Source organism: Thalassophryne amazonica, chromosome 1 (assembly GCF_902500255.1).
Source record: "Thalassophryne amazonica chromosome 1, fThaAma1.1, whole genome shotgun sequence".
Taxonomy (NCBI): Eukaryota; Metazoa; Chordata; class Actinopteri; order Batrachoidiformes; family Batrachoididae; genus Thalassophryne; species Thalassophryne amazonica.
Genome location: NC_047103.1, coordinates 171,269,256 through 171,290,711, shown reverse-complemented (window position 1 = coordinate 171,290,711; position 21,456 = coordinate 171,269,256). Strand labels below are relative to the sequence as shown.

The 21,456-nt window shown below is 42.3% G+C and overlaps 1 protein-coding gene across 4 annotated transcripts in view; it reads left to right on the top strand.

Annotated features, from left to right (window-relative positions):
- The first annotated feature begins 6,265 nt into the window (after positions 1–6,265).
- bin1b (bridging integrator 1b) overlaps positions 6,266–21,456 on the top strand; it is a 53,692-nt gene continuing 38,501 nt past the window's right edge. For 2 of the 4 annotated variants that reach the window (XM_034179351.1, XM_034179345.1), the window contains exon 1: positions 6,266–6,531. In XM_034179351.1, the coding sequence (XP_034035242.1) occupies positions 6,451–6,531 (81 nt within the window). In that variant the 5' untranslated portion in view covers positions 6,266–6,450. The remainder of the gene's footprint in view (positions 6,532–21,456) is intronic. The other 2 variants (XM_034179368.1, XM_034179360.1) reach the window with 2 other exon arrangements.

The following is a 21,456-nucleotide window of genomic DNA, read 5'->3' as shown; positions in this document are numbered from 1 at the left end:
CCCTTTTAACAGGAAGAAAAAATATGGTAATAATACTAATACAAATACGACTACTACTACTACGACTACTACTACTACTACTAATACTACTACTACTAATAATAATACTAATAATAATAATGATCTCAAATATATGACTTTTACTACTTTTTATGTGAGAAACTGCACCAAAAATAGATTCTTAAAAATATTCAAATCTGTTACTATTGTAAAAACAATTAAAACTATCAGGTCAGATTAATTTTTTTTTAGATATTTTACATTAACCATAAAATAATCCAAGTTGCATTGTTCATCTTTTTATTGTTTAAAAGCTTTTAAGCCTCACATTTGTCTGAATTTATTTATGTTTTGCGTCTTAACATAGACAATGAAATAAAATGATTTATCAAATAGTTCACATAAAATATTTTTTAAATAATCCCTCCATTTGTCAAGAAGAAAATTCCATCATTTAAATGTGAAAATCATTTCTGCTGCCATTAACTCTTGTTTTTAAAGGTTTTAATTGGTTTAAACAGGAAAGTTTTATATTTTCATTTTCTATGTGTCTGAAAAAGTTTTTATATTAATAAATCATAATAATAATAAATTACTACTTTTGTAATTAGAATTTAGCTTTTTGATATTTAAGTATGTAAAAAGTATAACTTGTTATTTTATTGATTATGGTAATTGATAAACACTGATTTAGCATTTTGTAATTCTGATTTTGTGTACGTGTGTGTGCGTGTGTGTGTTGTTATATGTGTTTATGTGTCTGTGTTGTTATTGTGTGTGTGTTGTTATATATGTGTGTGTGTGTGTGTGTATGTGTTTATGTGTCTGTGTTGTTATATATGTGTGTGTGTGTGTGTGTGTGTGTGTGTGTGTGTGTGTGTGTGTGTGTGTGTGTGTGTGTGTGTGTGTGTGTATGTGTTTATGTGTCTGTGTTGTTATATATATGTGTGTGTGTGTGTGTGTGTGTATGTGTTTATGTGTCTGTGTTGTTATATATGTGTGTGTGTGTGTATGTGTTTATGTGTCTGTGTTGTTATATATGTGTGTGTGTGTGTGTGTGTGTGTGTGTGTATGTGTTTATGTGTCTGTGTTGTTATATATGTGTGTGTGTGTATGTGTTTATGTGTCTGTGTTGTTATATATGTGTGTGTGTGCCTGTGTGTTATGTGTCTGTGTTGTTATATATGTGTGTGTGTGCCTGTGTGTTATGTGTCTGTGTTGTTATATGTGTGTGTGTGCCTGTGTGTTATGTGTCTGTGTTGTTATATATATGTGTGTGTGTCTGTGTGTTATGTGTCTGTGTTGTTATATATATGTGTGTGTGTCTGTGTGTTATGTGTCTGTGTTGTTATATATGTGTGTGTGCCTGTGTTGTTTATTTGTGTTGTCGTGTTAATCTTCCTGTTTGTCTCACTGTCTTCCAGTCTGGAGGCGGTTTCCCTGGTGACGCCTCACCCGCTCTGGATGGTGGTTGTCAGAAGCACGTGTGACCTTTGGCCTGGTGAGCGAACGCCGGCTGCTTCAGGCGGCTGTGAGCTGGTGCTCAGCGAGGTCCTGACCTTCTTGGATTGTTACCCTTTGACCCGGAAGCTGTTCTGCGCTCCGCTGACAGAATATGGCCTCGGCATCTCACTGGGCGCCGCCCACCTGCTGATTGATCAGAGGATATCTGCTCAGAAGGGGCGTGGCCTGTTGGCCAGTGACACCTGCTCTGGACAGTAGGTGAAGCTCATACAAGTCAGAGGTCAGCTGGCGGGTGATCCCTGGCCCTGGCGAGCAGAGAACGGCACTTACTCTGCTGCCTGAGCAGGAGACGGCGGACAGCAGTGGTGGGCGGGGCCGTGGCTTCCTGTTGGGTTGCGGTGGACCAACACTTCCTTGCTTTCTGGGGCTTCACACCGTTATGGCTGACGCACAGCTAGAAACCATGGCAACGGGATCCACTGAAGATTCCACTGGGTTCAGGGCGCTTCCAGACACTGGGCGTGGCTTCGATGGCACAACCAGGAAAACATCAGATTATCTGAGGAACTCGCCACCATGTTGGAGACGCTTTTACCGCCGTCAGCGGACAAACCAACGTGCACAGACGCTGAGTTTGTGACGGTTTTAGACTCAAATCATCCACCGAGCAGAACTGCAGAGTGAGAAATCATCCAAATGAAATAATCTGAGAATTGACATGAAATGCTGAAATAATTCAATTGATTTTAAAGATTGTCATTATTGTGAATATTCCTTTATATATATATATTTTATATATAAAGTAGAGAAGCTTGAATCTTCGACTGGACTGCGTTGCTTGACGTGAGGATGTTTCGCTTCAAATCGCAGAAGCTTCCTCAGCAATTTGAAGCGAAACGTCCTCACGTCAAGCAACCCAGTCCAGTCGAAGATTCAAGCTTCTCTACTATGGAAACCACCTGGACAACTGAGAGCCTTCACAGAAACATTTTTATATAAAGATAATTTATTTTCAGTTACTTCACTTGTTTAAGCGAGGCAGGGGTGGCCAAGTGGTTAGTGCGCTTGGTTTCAGTGTGGATGGCTCCTGGTTCAAACCCCACCCCTGCCACATTTATCCATGTAATGTGGAGTTGTGTCAGGAAGGGCATCCGGTGTAAAACTTGTGCCAAATCAACATGTAGATCCACCTTGGATCTGCTGTGGCGGCGCCGAGTGAAAACAAGTGAGCAGCCGAAGGGACGTACGTATTTTCCCTTAATGTCTCTCATTATTAAACTTTTCATTTCATCGTGCACATTGTTCGCTGACCTGCTAACAAACAGCTAGCTAGCAGGCTTCTGTTTTTGCTGATGATGGGAGAGTGGGCGGAGCCATGTAGTATGGTGCTAACATTAGCAAATCAAGTAGCAAAACACAACAGCAGATTTGTTGTGTGTGTTATATGGAGTCATTTAATGAGCAAACAGCCGATCACTTAAAAAAAACAAGTGTGATGAAATAAAACCGTCAACAGAAATAAATGTTATTTTAAAATAAACACAGAAAAAGTGATGCAACATTTAATAAAAAACTAATGAAATAAATATAATCTTTTGTATATTAATCTGTGTATTTATAATAATTTATTAATAATAATTAATTGTAATATTAATGGAATAATTATTTATTAAAAGTATCTTAGTGCATTGAATGTGGCAGGAAGATTATTTTTGCTGGAAATTTCTTTGATGTCACTGCTGAAACTAAAGACAAATATTTAAAATCTTTAAACAGTTTGTGCTTAAGTGTTTTTGTTCAAACAAATCAATTATTTAAAAGCAGAAAATAGAAATAACAGTTGATATTTAAAGTAGCAAGAAAATACTGATGAGATATTGATTCAAAATGAAAACAGTTTTGTAATAATTTAAAGTCTTGAACAACTTTAAATGAAGTTTCACCAAAAAAGGGGAAACATTGTTTTCTGTTTTAAACCATCAGCCAAATATTCACCACAACAAATAAACAAACAAAACTCAGTACTGAACCCGACCCGTTCATTCAAGACCTGTGACTGGACCCAGACCTGAGCCAGAACACTGTTGGCTACAAATGGATTTATTTCAGGCAAAGAAACTAAAAACACAAACCCAATTAACAAGGGATCAGGAACAATCAGTTACCATGGTAACCATTTTTCTTCTGGCCTGTACACTAAACGCTGCTTTAAATTTTAATATTTATTTTCTTAGATGTGGCAAAGGTTTAGTTGTTTAACCACAGCAGGTAGCTGAACCCACGCAGACAGCAGAGCGCCACCTAGTGTCACTTGCGCATTCTTCCACTTGTCCCACTGTAAAAATTTTATCTTTTTCCTCAGGGTTTTTATGCAGAACCCCAAATATTTTAAGATTCTATCATTTAGATTTAAAACAGTGAAACTGATGTTACATTAAAAGGGATTTTATTTTATTTTTACATGTTTGTCAAGAGAAATTTCTGTCCTTCTGTCTGTCTGTCTGTCCGGGAAAACATTCCACATTCTAATCCAATTACATTTTTTTTCCGCAAATCTGACTGGCTAATCGTGTGAGATTTCAGACTATAAAATATCACATAAACAGTGGCAAAATATTAAAACTGTTTCACATTTAATGTGTTACTCCATGCCCTGTCCACGCACGTTGCTACACAGATGTCAATAATGGCACTGTCAGGTTGCCAACTGCCATTAAACACGAAGAAAAAGAAGAAGATGAAGAAGAAGAAAGGAAAAAAAAAACAACTGGCAGAGCAACAACACTGAAATGGTTTAATTTAAGATACCACACAAAAGTAGTGATGTGGATTCTGCTCACAGAATTTCCAGTTTGGCACGAAGACGCTATAGCCGCTGTAAGCTTTGACGAGCCGACCGCATCCTCTGTCCACGTAATATTTTTACTGAACTATATTATTATGTGGATTAAGATGTAGCCTTCAGTGATGGACACGGATCCGTGCAAACGCTGGAATTGGATCAGAATGGGAATAACCCTCTTGTGTCTGATGATCTCCAAACGTTAATGCTGGATTACGGCCGTAAATAGCCATTTTAAAACTCCTTTTTACCGGCTCTGCTAACACGTCACCGGTAAAACTCAATTTAAGATGGTAAAATCCAGCATTAATGTCCGCAAATCATCAGACACAACGGGGGTATTCCCTAATTATAAAACTCAAGAATCGTAAAACTCTCAAAATCAATATTTATATACATTAATACTGGGAGGTCAACGCTCGGTCTGCCCAAAAATCATACATTTCTGACATTTATAAAGGCCTTCTTAATGGACTTATGGCTTTAAAGTAAGAAATGTACAGAAGCCCTGAAATGCTCACATCACCCACTACACACTGACAAAAGCTGCTAAAATGTACAGCTAGGTCTCAACTATTTAGTCATTTGAGAAGTTAAAGCTACAGGGCCTTTCAAATTTCACAAAACTGTGATCATTTAGTTTCTACCAAAATGTAGACTTATTTTTGTAACTTGTTATAAAATTACAACTCATTTTAATGAGGAGGACATATTTATCTGGGGGAAATTCCATGATGAATATTGTCTTTTCCTTCATCACCGACATGCAGACTAACTACAGGAGGAAGTGTGTGTGTGTGTGTGTGTGTGTGAGGTTCTTGTAAATCACTTCCAAATCTACCAAATGTTGGTCATAGTATCTGATCCCTTGAATTTCTCCCCCTCACGGGTTGAAATTCTAAATTGTTTCCAGACAGCATGAATGGTAAATGGACTGCATTTATATAGCGCTTTTCCGTCTGCATCAGACACTCAAAGTGCTTTACAATGATGCCTCACATTCACCCTGATGTCAGGCTGCTGCCATACAAGGTGCTCACTACACACCGGGAGCAACTAGGGGATTAAAGACTTTGAGGGTCCTGAGTGATTTTCCGGTCAGGCTGGGGTTTGAACCGAGGATCCTCTGGTTTCAAGCCTAACGCCTAAGCACTAGACCCTCATGAATTTTGATTGTGTTGGCAATATTATATTATGAATCCCTTATCTGAATGGTCAGGAATAAAATTAAAGTGGTGCCAAAAAAATGACTTAAAAAAAACAAAAAAACAGTGGCACTACACCTTTAAAGTTTGGTGAAAATAAGCTCAAAATCATCTCAGTTTCTCTCACTTTATGGACAACTTACTTCTTTTATGACAAATGATACATTTTAACAGGGCTTTGAAACTTGACCTCATCTTGACTATTAAAAAAAACAACAGATTGACAGCTATTTGTTTTTGTTTGTTTGTTTTTTACAGATTTTTGACCATTTTTAAGAATTTTGACAAGTTGCGAATATTTTAATAATGTTTAAAGTTTGACACTTTGCTTAAAACATAGTTTTAATTAAGAATCTCACAATCGTGATTGTCTGAATTGAATTTTAGAGATTTTTTCAATCTATTTTTAAAATAAAAGATATGAAAATAAAATGTGTTTTTATTTATTTATTTTGTGTGTGTGTGTGTGTGTGTGTGTGTGTGTGCGTGCGTGCGTGCGTGCGTGTGTGTGTGTGTGTGTGTGTGTGTGTGTGTGAGAGAGAGAGAGAGAGAGAGAGAGAGAGAGAGAGAGAAAACTTTGGGGGTTTTGCGTTTTCTGGGCACGCGCAGTGCTGCGGGTCTCTGTCACCGGATCCGGTGAACCTCCGGTCCTCCGGGGATCAGGACTGATTTAGCCCGCGGGCGCACAGCGGCTGCGCACGTGGAACAGTTGTGTGCTAATAATAGCGCCACTGCGCCTTTAAGAGGATGACGGAGGAGAAACTTAATCTGTCCGCAAACAGCTGAAGTCTGCGCATCGCGCTGCACCTGCGCTTTGTTCTGACGCGCACGAACACGATTCAGTTCCGCGCTGTCGCTCGGCGCACCGTCCGTTGGTTTTTGCGCACCGTCGGTTGTCCACATTGAGACCACTTCGTGCGTCCCGGCAGCGCGTGACACATGGCTGAGGTCGGGAAAGGGGTCAACGCCGGGAAACTGGCCGTCAACGTCCAGAAGCGGCTGAGCAGAGCGCAGGAGAAGGTACCGTGCCAAAGTTCTCATTCAGCACCAACAGGTGCCACCGGGTCCCGGACCTGTCAGTGCGCTGCCGCAGTGCCCTTTAGCAGCTCAGAGCTTACTGCTGCTGCAGGAGGAGACCAGAAACTTTCAGCATACAAGTTAAATGTTTATCATTAAAAGCCTTCATGGAAGATAAAGTCCAAATGGGGGAGAGCGGGACCGTGGTAACAAACAGGTCCAGTCATGTGACATTCGAAAGAATCTCTTTACACAAGCAGCTATAAAAGGCTTTTTGTCCTGCTGAATTTAAATCGTACAACTTAGTGAAAAGCTTGGAGATGTGAAGGTGGTGTGATGCTGGTGTTATTGGTGTGACGCTAACCCTAAATATCTAACATACATCTTAGCTGCACTAATGCCAGGCTAGCAACCCTGAAATACGCTAACCCTGACACTAATACGTATAAACTCATAGCATTACCGTGCTAGTCACCCATACTGACAGTAAAGCCTGATTTAAGCTTCTCCATCTCTGTGTAGCTAAAATTTTTGGGAGGTGCACGTCAGGTTACGTCACGCCAAGTCAAAATATTTGACCAGAAAATCAAACGGCACCTGAGGAATGCTAATGTTCACATGTTAAATATTACTGTAGTAGTCGTATTATCAGCGCATGCTACATGCTAACATACTTATGATGTAACGATGAGCAAATTTTAAAATTTCTAAAAGACTTAGGTTTTACCATCAGATGAGAGATGATGATTATTTACCTGAAAATATTCCAGTTTAAGTTAGATGAATGGATTGAGGACTTGCCTGAGGATGGGGAAGTGTGGGATGAGCTGTGTGGTGTGCTGCCACGGTGACCTGGGTAAACAACAAGAAAATGACTGAATGAATATTTAAGTAGGACAGAAGTCAAATCAAAGGGAGACTCGTCAAAAACAAACACTTTAAACACTTTTAAATAATAAAAGTTCATTTTTTTTATGTAGTTCATTTGTTTGTTTTTGATGCTGAATTTGGGGGGGGGTCACAAACTCTTCCTGAAGCCGCGTGGACATTTCCAGGATTAATAACTGGACAGTCTGAATCCACCGTGACGGTCGTCATGGCGATGTAACGACATGCACTGACTGGTCCCTTCTGAAATGGTCAGCTGCGCCGCACGGCATGATGGGAAAATTCCTGCTGATGGAATCCGGACGCCAACCATTCTGGAAGGAGGTGGCCTTTGGTAAGCTGCTAGAGACCTCTGACCTCCTAGCACCCACAGGTCCCACTGTATAACCCCTCAAACTAAAATGAAAATCTAAAAATGAAACAGAAAAAAAAGAAACTAAAGCAGGGTCAGAACGGAATGATGTCATAAAGCAGTGAAGGAACTCGCTGCTCACTTGAAAATGAGAAGAAGAAAAGTAATATCTGTTTGTATCTTCTCCGACCTGAGAGCAGCTCAGAGTGCATCACGTCCTTCATCTTCGTGATGTGTATCACTGTCCACCTGCAGCTGGGACTTGAACTGACAACCATGTGGCTCCTACAGAGCTCACTGGTCCACCTGAGCCGCCACATGATCAGCCGCCAGTACAAATGTAATGGTGGTTTTACTGGAAGCGTGTTTGCTGCCCGGTTTGACTTGCACACCTGTCCACACCTCCTCTGATTCCCAGCATGCCTTGCTGCTGTGGGTGTGGCTGGATATATGTCTATCTATAGACCCTCCTCTTCGTCCCTCTTAATACCTTGCGACCCAGCCGAGCCTCTGCGGTATTTTTGGGAGGTGAAACTGAACACCAGGGAGCGGCTGGACGCCTGTGAGTGAACTCAGCTCCTCCACCAGAGCTGTTCTGGTTCTGGTTCTGATTGTTGTCTGTGTCTGTCACACAAAGTCCACGACCTGGAACCGAACAACAGCCGGCAAACGAAATCTATTTATTGAAATCAAACCTGCAAAATGTTCATCTGCTGAAACAAAAGTTTTAGGCATGTTTAATGTCCCCAAAAATACTTAAATTACATTTTAGAAAACATTGAAGTCACTTTAATTGCCTATAAAAGATATTTTAAACATTAATTTAGCAGCCAAGAACTATTTTCTATGTGAATTATTTGGCACCTTAATGACTCTGTGCACAGAGAATGAAGCAGCACTGCAGGGGCGTTCTGGGTACAAATGCCAGTCGGCCAAGGGTCATAAAACCAGGGAGCCTTTTCCACCAATCTACAGCCAGTCCACATGATGAATGAATGTTTATGGAATATTCAAGTTATTGCATTTATATAGCACCAAATCACAATAAAGTTGCGTTAAGGTGCTTGACAGAAGTAAGGTCTAACATTACCAACCCCCAGAGCAAGAACACAGGGGACAGTGGTAAGAGAAAAACTCCCTGTCATGATTTGAGGAAGAAACCTCAAGCAGATCAGACTCAAAGGGGCGACCCTCTGTTTGAGCCATGATACAGACACAATTAACAATACGAATATACGAGGTATCTTATAAAACTAACCGGCAGTTTTATAAAAAAAAAAAAAACTATATGGATTTGAATGACGTGCGATTACACCAATCATGCTTGAACCCTCGTGCGCATGCGTGAGTTTTTTCACACGTGTCGGTGACGTCATTTCCCGGTGGGCAGGCTTTGAGTGAGCACTGGTCCCCCCCTCTCGGCTGAATTCCTTTGTTTGAGACACTGCTCGAGACGGCGCGCGTTGCTTTATCAAACTTTTTTCTGGACCTGTGAGGAATATCCGAGTGGATACTATTTGAGAAATTCAGCTGGTTTTCGGTGAAAAGTTTAACGGCTGAGAGATTATGGGGTGTTTCTGTCGCTGTAAGGACTTCCCACGGAGCGGGACGTCACGCAGCGCTCCCAGGCACCGTCGTCGGCCTGTTTGGAGCTGAAAACATCCTAATTTAAGGCTTAATTCACCAAGGACGTCGTGAGAGAACAGAGAAGATTCAGAAGAGGCCGGCATGAGGACTTTATGTGGACATTCCACTGTTAAAGGTCATTTTGTAATGAAAGAACGTGCGCGCAAATTCGCCGAGTCGTTTCCGTGACGACTCGGCGAATCTGTGTGCGCTGCGACAGGAAAAACACCTCCGTGTTGAAAACCATTTGTAAAATTCAGGCGGCTTTTGATGGCTTTCAACAAGTGAGTAACTGAGAAATTGTTTAACAGCTTGGGCATGTTCCAACTTGTCCGTTAAGGTTTCCAACGGAGGTGTTTTTCCTGTCGCGACCCCCCGCGGTTGGGTCCGGCCCGACATGCGACTCTGCCCACACGTTCTTCCATTACAAAATGTCCATTAACAATGGAATGTCCGAATAAACTCCTCATGCCGACTTCTTCTGAAAGTTCTCTGTTCTCTGACGACTTACTGGGTCAACAGAGCCTGAAATGTGGAAGTTTTCAACTTGAAACGGTGAGACGCTGCCGCCTCGAAGCGCAGATCGCCGTCAGGCACCGTGGGCCGTCCTTACGGCGACACTACCAGACCAAAATCTCTCATCAGCCGTTAAAATTTTCAATGAAAACCAGCTGAATTTATCGACTGGTGTCCACTCAGTTGTGCCTTACAGTTTTGAAAAAATTTTGATCAAACAAAGCAGCAGTCTCTGAGCCATTCCTAAACAATGAAAAAACGACGAGAGGGTGGGCGACTCCTCACTCAAAGACTGCCCACAGGCAAATGACGTAACCGACAGGCGTGAAAAAACTCTCGCATGCCCACGAGGGTTCAAGCATGTCTGATGTAATCACACGTGATTCAAATCCATATGGTTTTTGAAAAAAAGGTCAGATACTTTTCTAATAGACCTCGTACATGAAATGTCTGGAGTCCATGCTGGTGCGCAGGATGGAGGGTTGCAGAAGTAGACTCCCATCTCTGGATGGAGCTGCACCTCAAACAGAGAGGGAAAACTAGAGACATTCATTACGAAATGCCCCGCGCGCAGTATTATAAGTGCAGTAATATGCACTTGTATGGGGTGGGTATTTGGTTAAAGCCTTATGTGTTTGATGTAAACTGGGATATACAATGAAAAAATTGGAGATTGGCATAATATTTATTTAGAGGATGTAACAAACAGTGACCATAAAAAGTCAGTCATGGTCGCCAGCCTTCAAAACACATGCAACCACTAGTGACCTTGAAACAGAGGTCAAGGTCACCAGCCTTCGAACCCATGCAAAGTACTCCTCCAAGGCATGTACCCACCAAGTATAAAGTTTCTGCGAGCAGTAGGAGCCGAGCTACGTTGCGGCGAAGGATTTGACAGTTGTGACCACTGGTGACCTTCAAAAGTAAGTCAAGGTCACTGGCCTTCGAACCCATGCAAAGTACTCCTACAAGGCATGTACCCACCAAATGTGAAGTTTCTGCGAGCAATAGGTGCCGAGCTACGTTGCGGCGAACGAACTGCAGACAGACAGACGGCCGGGCAGACGAACTGACGGACGGACGGACAACCTGGATGTTATATGCCCCACCTAACGTGTGGGGCATAAAAAACAGAATCAGGCATCATACAAATACTGTATAATTTGTCAGCATTAAGCAACAAGAAAACCAGAAGAAATACTAAGGTGATCACCGGCCTTCTTCTTTGTCTTTCGGCTGTTCCTGTTAGAGTTCGCCACAGCAGATCAGTTGTTTCCATCTCACCCTGTCCTCTGTATCTTCCTGTGTCACACCAACCACCTGCATGTCCTCCCGCAGCACATCCATAAACCTCATCTTTGTCCTCCCTCTTCTCCTCCTGCCTGGTGGCTCCATCCTCAGCATCCTTCTCCCTATAGAAGCAGAGTTGTAGTCTTACACACCTCTCTGCAGCTTCTCTCCCCCTGCCATCCCCTCATTACCCCATCCCCGTAGAGACGGTGTCTGCTCCCAGACTACCAATAACCAGCAAAAATCTATTTAAGCATAAAAATTCAAAAAGAAAAAATAATATAGCACCTTCAACTGCACCACAGACTAAAACAGTTAAATGTGGTCTATTAAACATTAGGTCTCTCTCTTCTAAGTCCCTGTTGGTAAATGATATAATAATTGATCAACATATTGATTTATTCTGCCTAACAGAAACCTGGTTACAGCAGGATGAATATGTTAGTTTAAATGAGTCAACACCCCCGAGTCACACTAACTGTCAGAATGCTCGTAGCACGGGCCGGGGTGGAGGATTAGCAGCAATCTTCCATTCCATCTTATTAATTAATCCAAAACCCAGACAGAGCTTTAATTCATTTGAAAGCTTGTCTCTTAGTCTTGTCCATCCAAATTGGAAGTCCCAAAAACCAGTTTTATTTGTTATTATCTATCGTCCACCTGGTCGTTACTGTGAGTTTCTCTGTGAATTTTCAGACCTTTTGTCTGACTTAGTGCTTAGCTCAGATAAGATAATTATAGTGGGCGATTTTAACATCCACACAGATGCTGAGAATGACAGCCTCAACACTGCATTTAATCTATTATTAGACTCTATTGGCTTTGCTCAAAAAGTAAATGAGTCCACCCACCACTTTAATCATATCTTAGATCTTGTTCTGACTTATGGTATGGAAATAGAAGACTTAACAGTATTCCCTGAAAACTCCCTTCTGTCTGATCATTTCTTAATAACATTTACATTTACTCTGATGGACTACCCAGCAGTGGGGAATAAGTTTCATTACACTAGAAGTCTTTCAGAAAGCGCTGTAACTAGGTTTAAGGATATGATTCCTTCTTTATGTTCTCTAATGCCATATACCAACACAGTGCAGAGTAGCTACCTAAACTCTGTAAGGGAGATAGAGTATCTCGTCAATAGTTTTACATCCTCATTGAAGACAACTTTGGATGCTGTAGCTCCTCTGAAAAAGAGAGCTTTAAATCAGAAGTGTCTGACTCCGTGGTATAACTCACAAACTCGTAGCTTAAAGCAGATAACCCGTAAGTTGGAGAGGAAATGGCGTCTCACTAATTTAGAAGATCTTCACTTAGCCTGGAAAAAGAGTCTGTTGCTCTATAAAAAAGCCCTCCGTAAAGCTAGGACATCTTTCTACTCATCACTAATTGAAGAAAATAAGAACAACCCCAGGTTTCTTTTCAGCACTGTAGCCAGGCTGACAAAGAGTCAAAGCTCTATTGAGCTGAGTATTCCATTAACTTTAACGAGTAATGACTTCATGACTTTCTTTGCTAACAAAATTTTAACTATTAGAGAAAAAATTACTCATAACCATCCCAAAGACGTATCGTTATCTTTGGCTGCTTTCAGTGATGCCGGTATTTGGTTAGACTCTTTCTCTCCGATTGTTCTGTCTGAGTTATTCTCATTAGTTACTTCATCCAAACCATCAACATGTTTATTAGACCCCATTCCTACCAGGCTGCTCAAGGAAGCCCTACCATTATTTAATGCTTCGATCTTAAATATGATCAATCTATCTTTGTTAGTTGGCTATGTACCACAGGCTTTTAAGGTGGCAGTAATTAAACCATTACTTAAAAAGCCATCACTTGACCCAGCTATCTTAGCTAATTATAGGCCAATCTCCAACCTTCCTTTTCTCTCAAAAATTCTTGAAAGGGTAGTTGTAAAACAGCTAACTGATCATCTGCAGAGGAATGGTCTATTTGAAGAGTTTCAGTCAGGTTTTAGAATTCATCATAGTACAGAAACAGCATTAGTGAAGGTTACAAATGATCTTCTTATGGCCTCGGACAGTGGACTCATCTCTGTGCTTGTTCTGTTAGACCTCAGTGCTGCTTTTGATACTGTTGACCATAAAATTTTATTACAGAGATTAGAGCATGCCATAGGTATTAAAGGCACTGCGCTGCGGTGGTTTGAATCATATTTGTCTAATAGATTACAATTTGTTCATGTAAATGGGGAATCTTCTTCACAGACTAAAGTTAATTATGGAGTTCCACAAGGTTCTGTGCTAGGACCAATTTTATTTACTTTATACATGCTTCCCTTAGGCAGTATTATTAGACGGTATTGCTTAAATTTTCATTGTTACGCAGATGATACCCAGCTTTATCTATCCATGAAGCCAGAGGACACACACCAATTAGCTAAACTGCAGGATTGTCTTACAGACATAAAGACATGGATGACCTCTAATTTCCTGCTTTTAAACTCAGATAAAACTGAAGTTATTGTTCTTGGCCCCACAAATCTTAGAAACATGGTGTCTAACCAGATCCTTACTCTGGATGGCATTACCCTGACCTCTAGTAATACTGTGAGAAATCTTGGAGTCATTTTTGATCAGGATATGTCATTCAAAGCGCATAATAAACAAATATGTAGGACTGCTTTTTTGCATTTACGCAATATCTCTAAAATCAGAAAGGTCTTGTCTCAGAGTGATGCTGAAAAACTAATTCATGCATTTATTTCCTCTAGGCTGGACTATTGTAATTCATTATTATCAGGTTGTCCTAAAAGTTCCCTAAAAAGCCTTCAGTTAATTCAAAATGCTGCAGCTAGAGTACTGACGGGGACTAGAAGGAGAGAGCATATCTCACCCATATTGGCCTCTCTTCATTGGCTTCCTGTTAATTCTAGAATAGAATTTAAAATTCTTCTTCTTACTTATAAGGTTTTGAATAATCAGGTCCCATCTTATCTTAGGGACCTCGTAGTACCATATCACCCCAATAGAGCGCTTCGCTCTCAGACTGCAGGCTTACTTGTAGTTCCTAGGGTTTGTAAGAGTAGAATGGGAGGCAGAGCCTTCAGCTTTCAGGCTCCTCTCCTGTGGAACCAGCTCCCAATTCAGATCAGGGAGACAGACACCCTCTCTACTTTTAAGATTAGGCTTAAAACTTTCCTTTTTGCTAAAGCTTATAGTTAGGGCTGGATCAGGTGACCCTGAACCATCCCTTAGTTATGCTGCTATAGACGTAGACTGCTGGGGGGTTCCCATGATGCACTGTTTCTTTCTCTTTTTGCTCTGTATGCACCACTCTGCATTTAATCATTAGTGATCGATCTCTGCTCCCCTCCACAGCATGTCTTTTTCTTGGTTCTCTCCCTCAGCCCCAACCAGTCCCAGCAGAAGACTGCCCCTCCCTGAGCCTGGTTCTGCTGGAGGTTTCTTCCTGTTAAAAGGGAGTTTTTCCTTCCCACTGTAGCCAAGTGCTTGCTCACAGGGGGTCGTTTTGACCGTTGGGGTTTTACATAATTATTGTATGGCCTTGCCTTACAATATAAAGCGCCTTGGGGCAACTGTTTGTTGTGATTTGGCGCTATATAAAAAAATTGATTGATTGATACACCCTGGGTCCCACCTCTGCACATGTCCAAACCATCTCAGTCTCGCCTCTCTGATTTTGTCTCTAAACTGTCCCACCTGAGCTGTCCCTCTGATATGTTCATTCTTAATCTTGTCCATTCTTGTCATCTCAACATCTTCAGCTCTGCCTCCTGTCTTTTTGTTAGTGCCACCGTCTCTAAACCATACAACATAGCTGGTCTCACTACTGTCTTGTAGACTTTCCCCTTCACTCTTGCTGATATTCTTCGGTCACAAATCCCTCCTGCCACCTTTCTCCACCCACTCCACCCTGCCTGCAGTCTCTTCTTCACCTCTTTACCACACTGTCCATTACTTTGAACAGTTGAGCCCAAATATTTAAACTCGTCTACTTTCACCACTTCTACTCCTTGTAACTGCACTATTCCACTGGGCTCCCTCTCATTCACACACATGTACTCAGGCTTGCTTCTACTGACTTTCATTCCCCTTCTCTCCAAAGCATATCTCCACCTCTCCAGACTAGACTCAACTTGCTCTCTACTCTCACTGCAGATCACAATGTCATCTGCAAACATCATAGTCCATGGGGACTCCTGTCTGATCTCATTAGTCAACCTGTCCATCACCACTGCAAACAAGAAAGGACTCAGAGCTGATCCTTGGTGTAATCCCACCTCCACCTTGAATGAGTCTGTCATTCCGACTGAGCATCTCACCGCTGTCACACTATTCTTGTACATGTCCTGCACTACCCTAACATACTTCTCTGCCACTCCAGACTTCCTCATACAATACCACAGCTCTTCTCTTGGCACCCTATCATAAGCTTTTTCTAAGTCCACGAACACACAATGTAACTCTTTCTGGCCTTCTCTGTTCTTCTTCAACAGTATTCTCAGAGCAAACATTGCATCTGTAGTGCTCTTTCTCAGCATGAAACCATATTGCTGCTCACAGATCTTCACCTGCTTTCTAAGCCTAGCTTCTACTACTCTTTCCCATAACTTCATGCTGTGGCTGATCAACTTTATGCCTCTGTAGTTACTGCAACTCTGCACATCACCCTTGTTCTTCAAAATAGGAACCAGCACATTTTGTCTCCACTCCTCAGGCATCCTCTCACTTTCCAAGATTTTATTAAACAATCTGGTTAGAAACTCTACTGCCGTCTCTCCTAGACATTTCCATGCCTTCACTGGAATGTCATCTGGACCATCTGCCTTTCCACTCTTCATCCTCTTCATAGCAGTCCTCACTTCTTCCTTACTAATCTCTTGTACTTCCTGATTTACTCTCACCACATCATCCAGCCTTTTCTCTCGCTCATTTTCTTTATTCATCAGCTCATCAAAATATTCTCCCCACCTTCTCAGCACACACTCCTCACTTGTCAGCACATTGTGCATCTTTTACCACTCTAACCTGCTGCACATCCTTTCCAGCTCTGTCCCTTTGTCTGGCCAATCGGTACAAGTCCTTTTCTCCTTCCTTACTATTCAACTTCTTGCACAGCTCACAATATGCCTTTTCCTTCGCTTTTGCCACTTCTCTTTTTGCCTTACGCCGCATCTCCTTGTATTCTGTCTACTGTCTTCATCTCTCCGACTATCCCAAAACCTTTTCACCAACCTCTTTCTCCTTATGCTTTCCTGGACCTCTTCATTCCACCACCAAGTCTCCTTGTCTTCCTTTCACTGTCCAGATGTCATACCCAGTACTGCCCTAGCTGTCTCCCTCACCACATCTGCAGTACTTTTCCAGTTGTCCAAAATTGCTTCCCCTCCAACCAGTGCTTCTCTCACCTGCTCGCTAAATTTTACACAACAGTCTTCCTCCTTCAGCTTCCACCATCTGATCCTTTGTTGAGCTCTCACTCTCTTCTTCTTCACCTCTGAAGTCATCCTACAAACAGCCATCCTATGCTGTCTAGTGACACTCTCTCCTGCCACCACCTTACAGTCTCTGATTTCTTTTAGCTTGCATCTCCTATAAAGAATGTAGTCCACCTGTGTGCACCTTCCTCCACTCTTATATGTTACCCTGTGCTCCTCCCTTTTCTTAAAGTAGGTATTCACCACAGCCATTTCCATCCTTTTTGCAAAATCAACTACCATGTGTCCTTCCACATTCCTATCCTTGATACCATATCTACCCATTACTTCCTCATCACCTCTGTTCCCTTCACCAACATGCCCATTGAAGTCTGCTCCTATCACCACTCTTTCATGCTTGGGCACACTCTCCACCACCTCATCTAACACACTCCAGAAATCTTCTTTCTCCTTCATCTCACAACCTACCTGTGGGGCATATGCACTGATGATATTCATCATCACCCCTTCAATTTCCAACTTCACACTCATCACCCTGTCAGACACTCGTTTAACCTCCAACACACTTTTAACACACTCTTCCTTTAAAATGACCCCAACACCATTTCTCTTCCTGTCCTCACCATGGTACAACTTGTACCCACCGCCGATGCTCCTGCTCTTACTTCCCTTCCACTTGGTCTCTTGTACACACAATATGTCTACCTTTCTCCTCTCCATCATATCAGCCAGCTCTCTCCCTTTACCAGTCATACTACCAATATTCAAAGTCCCCACTCTTATTTCCATCCTTCTAGTTTTCTTCTTCTCCCGCTGTTTGTGGAAATGTTCTCCTCCTCTTCTTCGTCGTCTTCACCCAGCAGGTGATCACCGGCCACTAGCCCTGAACTTCACTAAAAGACCCAGAATTTAGATAAAGTTGAGGCCGCGGCCCACTCCATTTACTAATAAAATGAATTAAAAGAGTAAAAAGCGTAGTAACATACTATGCCAGTATGCTGCCATATGAAAGGGAAAATAAGTGCATCTTAAGTCTGGACTTGAATCTACAGAATCTGTTTTATTGATGCAGGGAGATCATTCCACAGAACAGGGGCATGATAAGAGAAAGCTCTGAGACCCGCAGACTTTTTAGTCACCTTAGGGACACAAAGTAGTCCTGCACCCTGAGAATGCAAAGTCTGGACCGGTACGTAAGGTTTAATTCGGTCAGCAAGGTAGGGAGGTGCCAGTCCTGTTTTTATCAACTCCACATTATTAAATGGACTGCATTTATATCACGCTTTTCCATCTGCATCAGACACTCAAAGCACTTCACAAATAATGCCTCACCCTCACCCCGATGTGAGGGTGCTGCCATAACAAGGTACTCACTTCATTACACACCGGGAACAACTAGGGGATTAAGAACCTTGCCCAAGGGTTCTTAATGATTTTCCAGTCAGGCTGGGATTTGAACCGAGGATCCTCTGGTCTCAAGCCCAACATTTAGCCACTAGACCATCACCTCCACTTAAACAGCAAGACTGAGTGTTGGTCTAAAATAGACGTATTGTGTATTTAAAGTGAAGCAGTGTGCTGCTCCCTTCACTGACACTGTGTACATGAAACAAAGCCACAGGAAATGTTGTTTGTGACTCAGGTTTAATTTACTGCACAATTACCAGTAAAACAAATAAACACACACTGACACTCCATCCTCATGAGGTGGAATCTGAGCTTTTTTGTTTTCAGATCAGATGGCCACATGCATACAGTATGTGGTGCTTGAGTCTTGTGCATGCACGTTTCATGCATGGAACTGTTGCACCCCCACACCCCACCCCCCAAGCAAAAACAGCCCACATAGTACTGTGCATGCAAGATGGTGAAACATAAGGACTTTGCAGAAAATCAGCCCTCAAGATCCACATTCAGGGTCTTAAACAGACCAAGAGCATGGCCTTTCTAGAATAAATGAACATCTGGCCTTTCCAGGTGGACCGCCCTTCCACATGCTAAAGGTCCTCAACCTGCCTGGGAGCTGTGGGTGTGTTGAAGCCCTTGTTTTGGTCTGAAATGCTGGTGCTCGGCACTCCGTGACGGGACTTGAACTCAGTCTAATCCTCATGCAGTCTGCAAGAATCCTCAGAGGCTGAAGTGTGATCAGAGACTCCAGAAATGTTAGAATGAAACTGGTCCAAATTTTTAAAGCAGGACAGAGCTGGTGTGAAGTATTCAGTTCCACAGAACCAAAATGTTTTGGAACCAAAACAGTGATTCTGGACCAAATAAAACAAGACCATCGAGGAAGTAAAACAAAGATTTGATGTCAAGTTTTCAGGTGACTGAGCGCAATTTAAGATCCAAACACTTCTGACGTTGGCTCCAGGTGAAAATGGTACAAGTGGGGTTTTGTCAAAAGGGTATCTGGGTTTATGTGGTGTAAATGTGGTATCAAAAGCATCATGTGATTCAACATGAGGTTTTACAGTAGCTGCCTGTTACACATATATATTTGAAGTTAAACGTCCTCAATTTCGAATTTTTCCCTGCACGTAGAAACTCCACACTGTGTTAAAAACTGGCGTGGCTCCGCGGCTGTGCGAGAGGCGACCACTCAGCAGGTCTGTTTGTTCAAACCAAACAATGAATTGATCGATAAAGTGCACTGATTCCATTTTTGGAAAAATATCTGTAACGATCCTCTCAATTAGCTGCTTTTTTTTTTTAAACGAAGTGAAATATTTTCAGGATTTGAATTGTTTGTCAGACAAAAGAAGATATCTGAAGATGTCATTGTGGACTGAGATTGATGGATCCTAAAATCTGTGGAAAATGACAATTCTTCAGATTTATAATTTAAATTCAGTCTGTTAAATGCATTTGAAATAACACTTTTCAGTCCAAGAAATGACGCTCTTTGTTCTATTTGTTTAGTTTGACTGGTCACATGGTGTTCAGCTAAAATGCAAAGTTCTGAAGTGATGAATAAAGTTTGTGTGTGTATTTTGGCGGCCGGCACTGGGGAAGTCCCCGCTGCCCTGCGTTGGTTTCTAGTGTCCAGGATTAGGGCAGCAGGTGTCCTCTTGTGCTCGCGGGTCGTCCATGTGCAGGCAGGACGTCATTTGATCAGATTAGACTGTGACCTTGTCTAAAGGAACGCTACCTCTTCTTTAATCCCTCCTTCGCCACCGCTGCACACAACAAACGCCATTAAACAACAATAGTGACAGAAGATAAAAATATAATAATAAATGAAACGTTACAAACTCTAAAATACTCAAAATATTCAGGTTCTTTGATTATTAAACTATAGAAAGAAATAATATAGTGTAGAAATTGTAACGAATGAATGAGCCACAATTTCCCCATTTTGACAATGCAACGGTGTGTCACTTTTTCTCCATTTCTTTGTCACACAATTCAGACCTTTTACAGCAGCTCAGCCCCGCCCATTAACCTCACTGGAGTTCTGACAGGAAAAGCACCGGGGGGGGGGGGGCGAGACAGCTTCATATATGTACGAGGGATAATCACTGTCAGTTACAGGAAACATCCATATCTGAGACAGTTTATTAGATTAGACAGAACTTTATTGATCCCTTGGGAAGATTCTGTCAGGGATATTGAGGTTCCAGCAGCATTGTATAACAGCACACAGGGTAAGAAGCACACAGAATATCAAAAGTGACTGCTCACTATTGGATTCGAAGGATTCAAAAGAATTTTACTGTCATATGCACAAAGGAACATGTTCCCTGCACAATGAAATGTGTCTACTGCATTTAACCCATCCTAATTGCCAGTTAGGAGCAGAAGTCGCCATTAGGCGCCCGGGGACCAGCTCCAGATGTACATCCCTGCCTTGGTCAACAGCAGGGCTGAGCAAACCAAGACCGACCCATAACAAACGACACACACATAACACACAACATAAGCCGGCCCGGTACATAAACACATATAAAAAGCACACACGAGGTAAGGAAGAGGGAAAAAACCCTCATTGCTGCTGTGTAACGCAGCAGCTATGAGGAAAAAAAAACCCCATCAGCACAGAAAAACAATAATCACACAGACAAACAAAGACGCAGGACGACAACCGGGATTTGAAAGTCCAGTTTATCAGAACACTCCGGAAGCAGCCTATTAGGCGCCGTCAACGGCCTTGTCCGACAATCCTGGAAGGGAGAGGGGCTCAGCCCTGAGCAGTCCACTGTCCACAGTCAACGTCAGAGCTGGAGAAGCTGAGGGGAGGGGGATGACCAGGGAGCAAGGCTTAAGTGTTGATCTTCTTGAGGAGGTTTTTTATCACAGCGGCCTTGAAGTACAGCTGTGTTTGGGGAAGCCAAATGAATATCCAGATTAGCAGACGCCTGAAAGATTCCACAGATCTGAGAACAGAGTGGCTCTCAATACATCTGAATGTAGGATGTGGTCTTTACTGACGGTCAAAGCGGATTTCCAGAGCTGCAATCCTGCCCGAGATGTTTTCCAGCGTGCGGTTAACACCCGCCAACTACGCAGCCACTGCCTTCCCAATCGAATCAATCATGTGGGGCAGCCTGGACGGCCCAATTATTGCTGCTTCCACCTTCTTAATTTTCCGGTAAACCAGCGCCATGCCCGCTCCACACAGCAGAAAGCCGGTCACCACCAAGCCAAATATATACACATCTTTGACGTCCTCCACAGAAAGCGTGTAAAGGCACATGACCTGCCATCTCCTCCACGAGTCCATCACGTAACCCATCACATGCGTCCCGGCAGGACAGGTCGGGTCCTCCGCCCCCGAATGTCTTGTGGAAAATATAGTGTCAATTGCGTTCAGAGACCACTTTAACAGATCCATTTT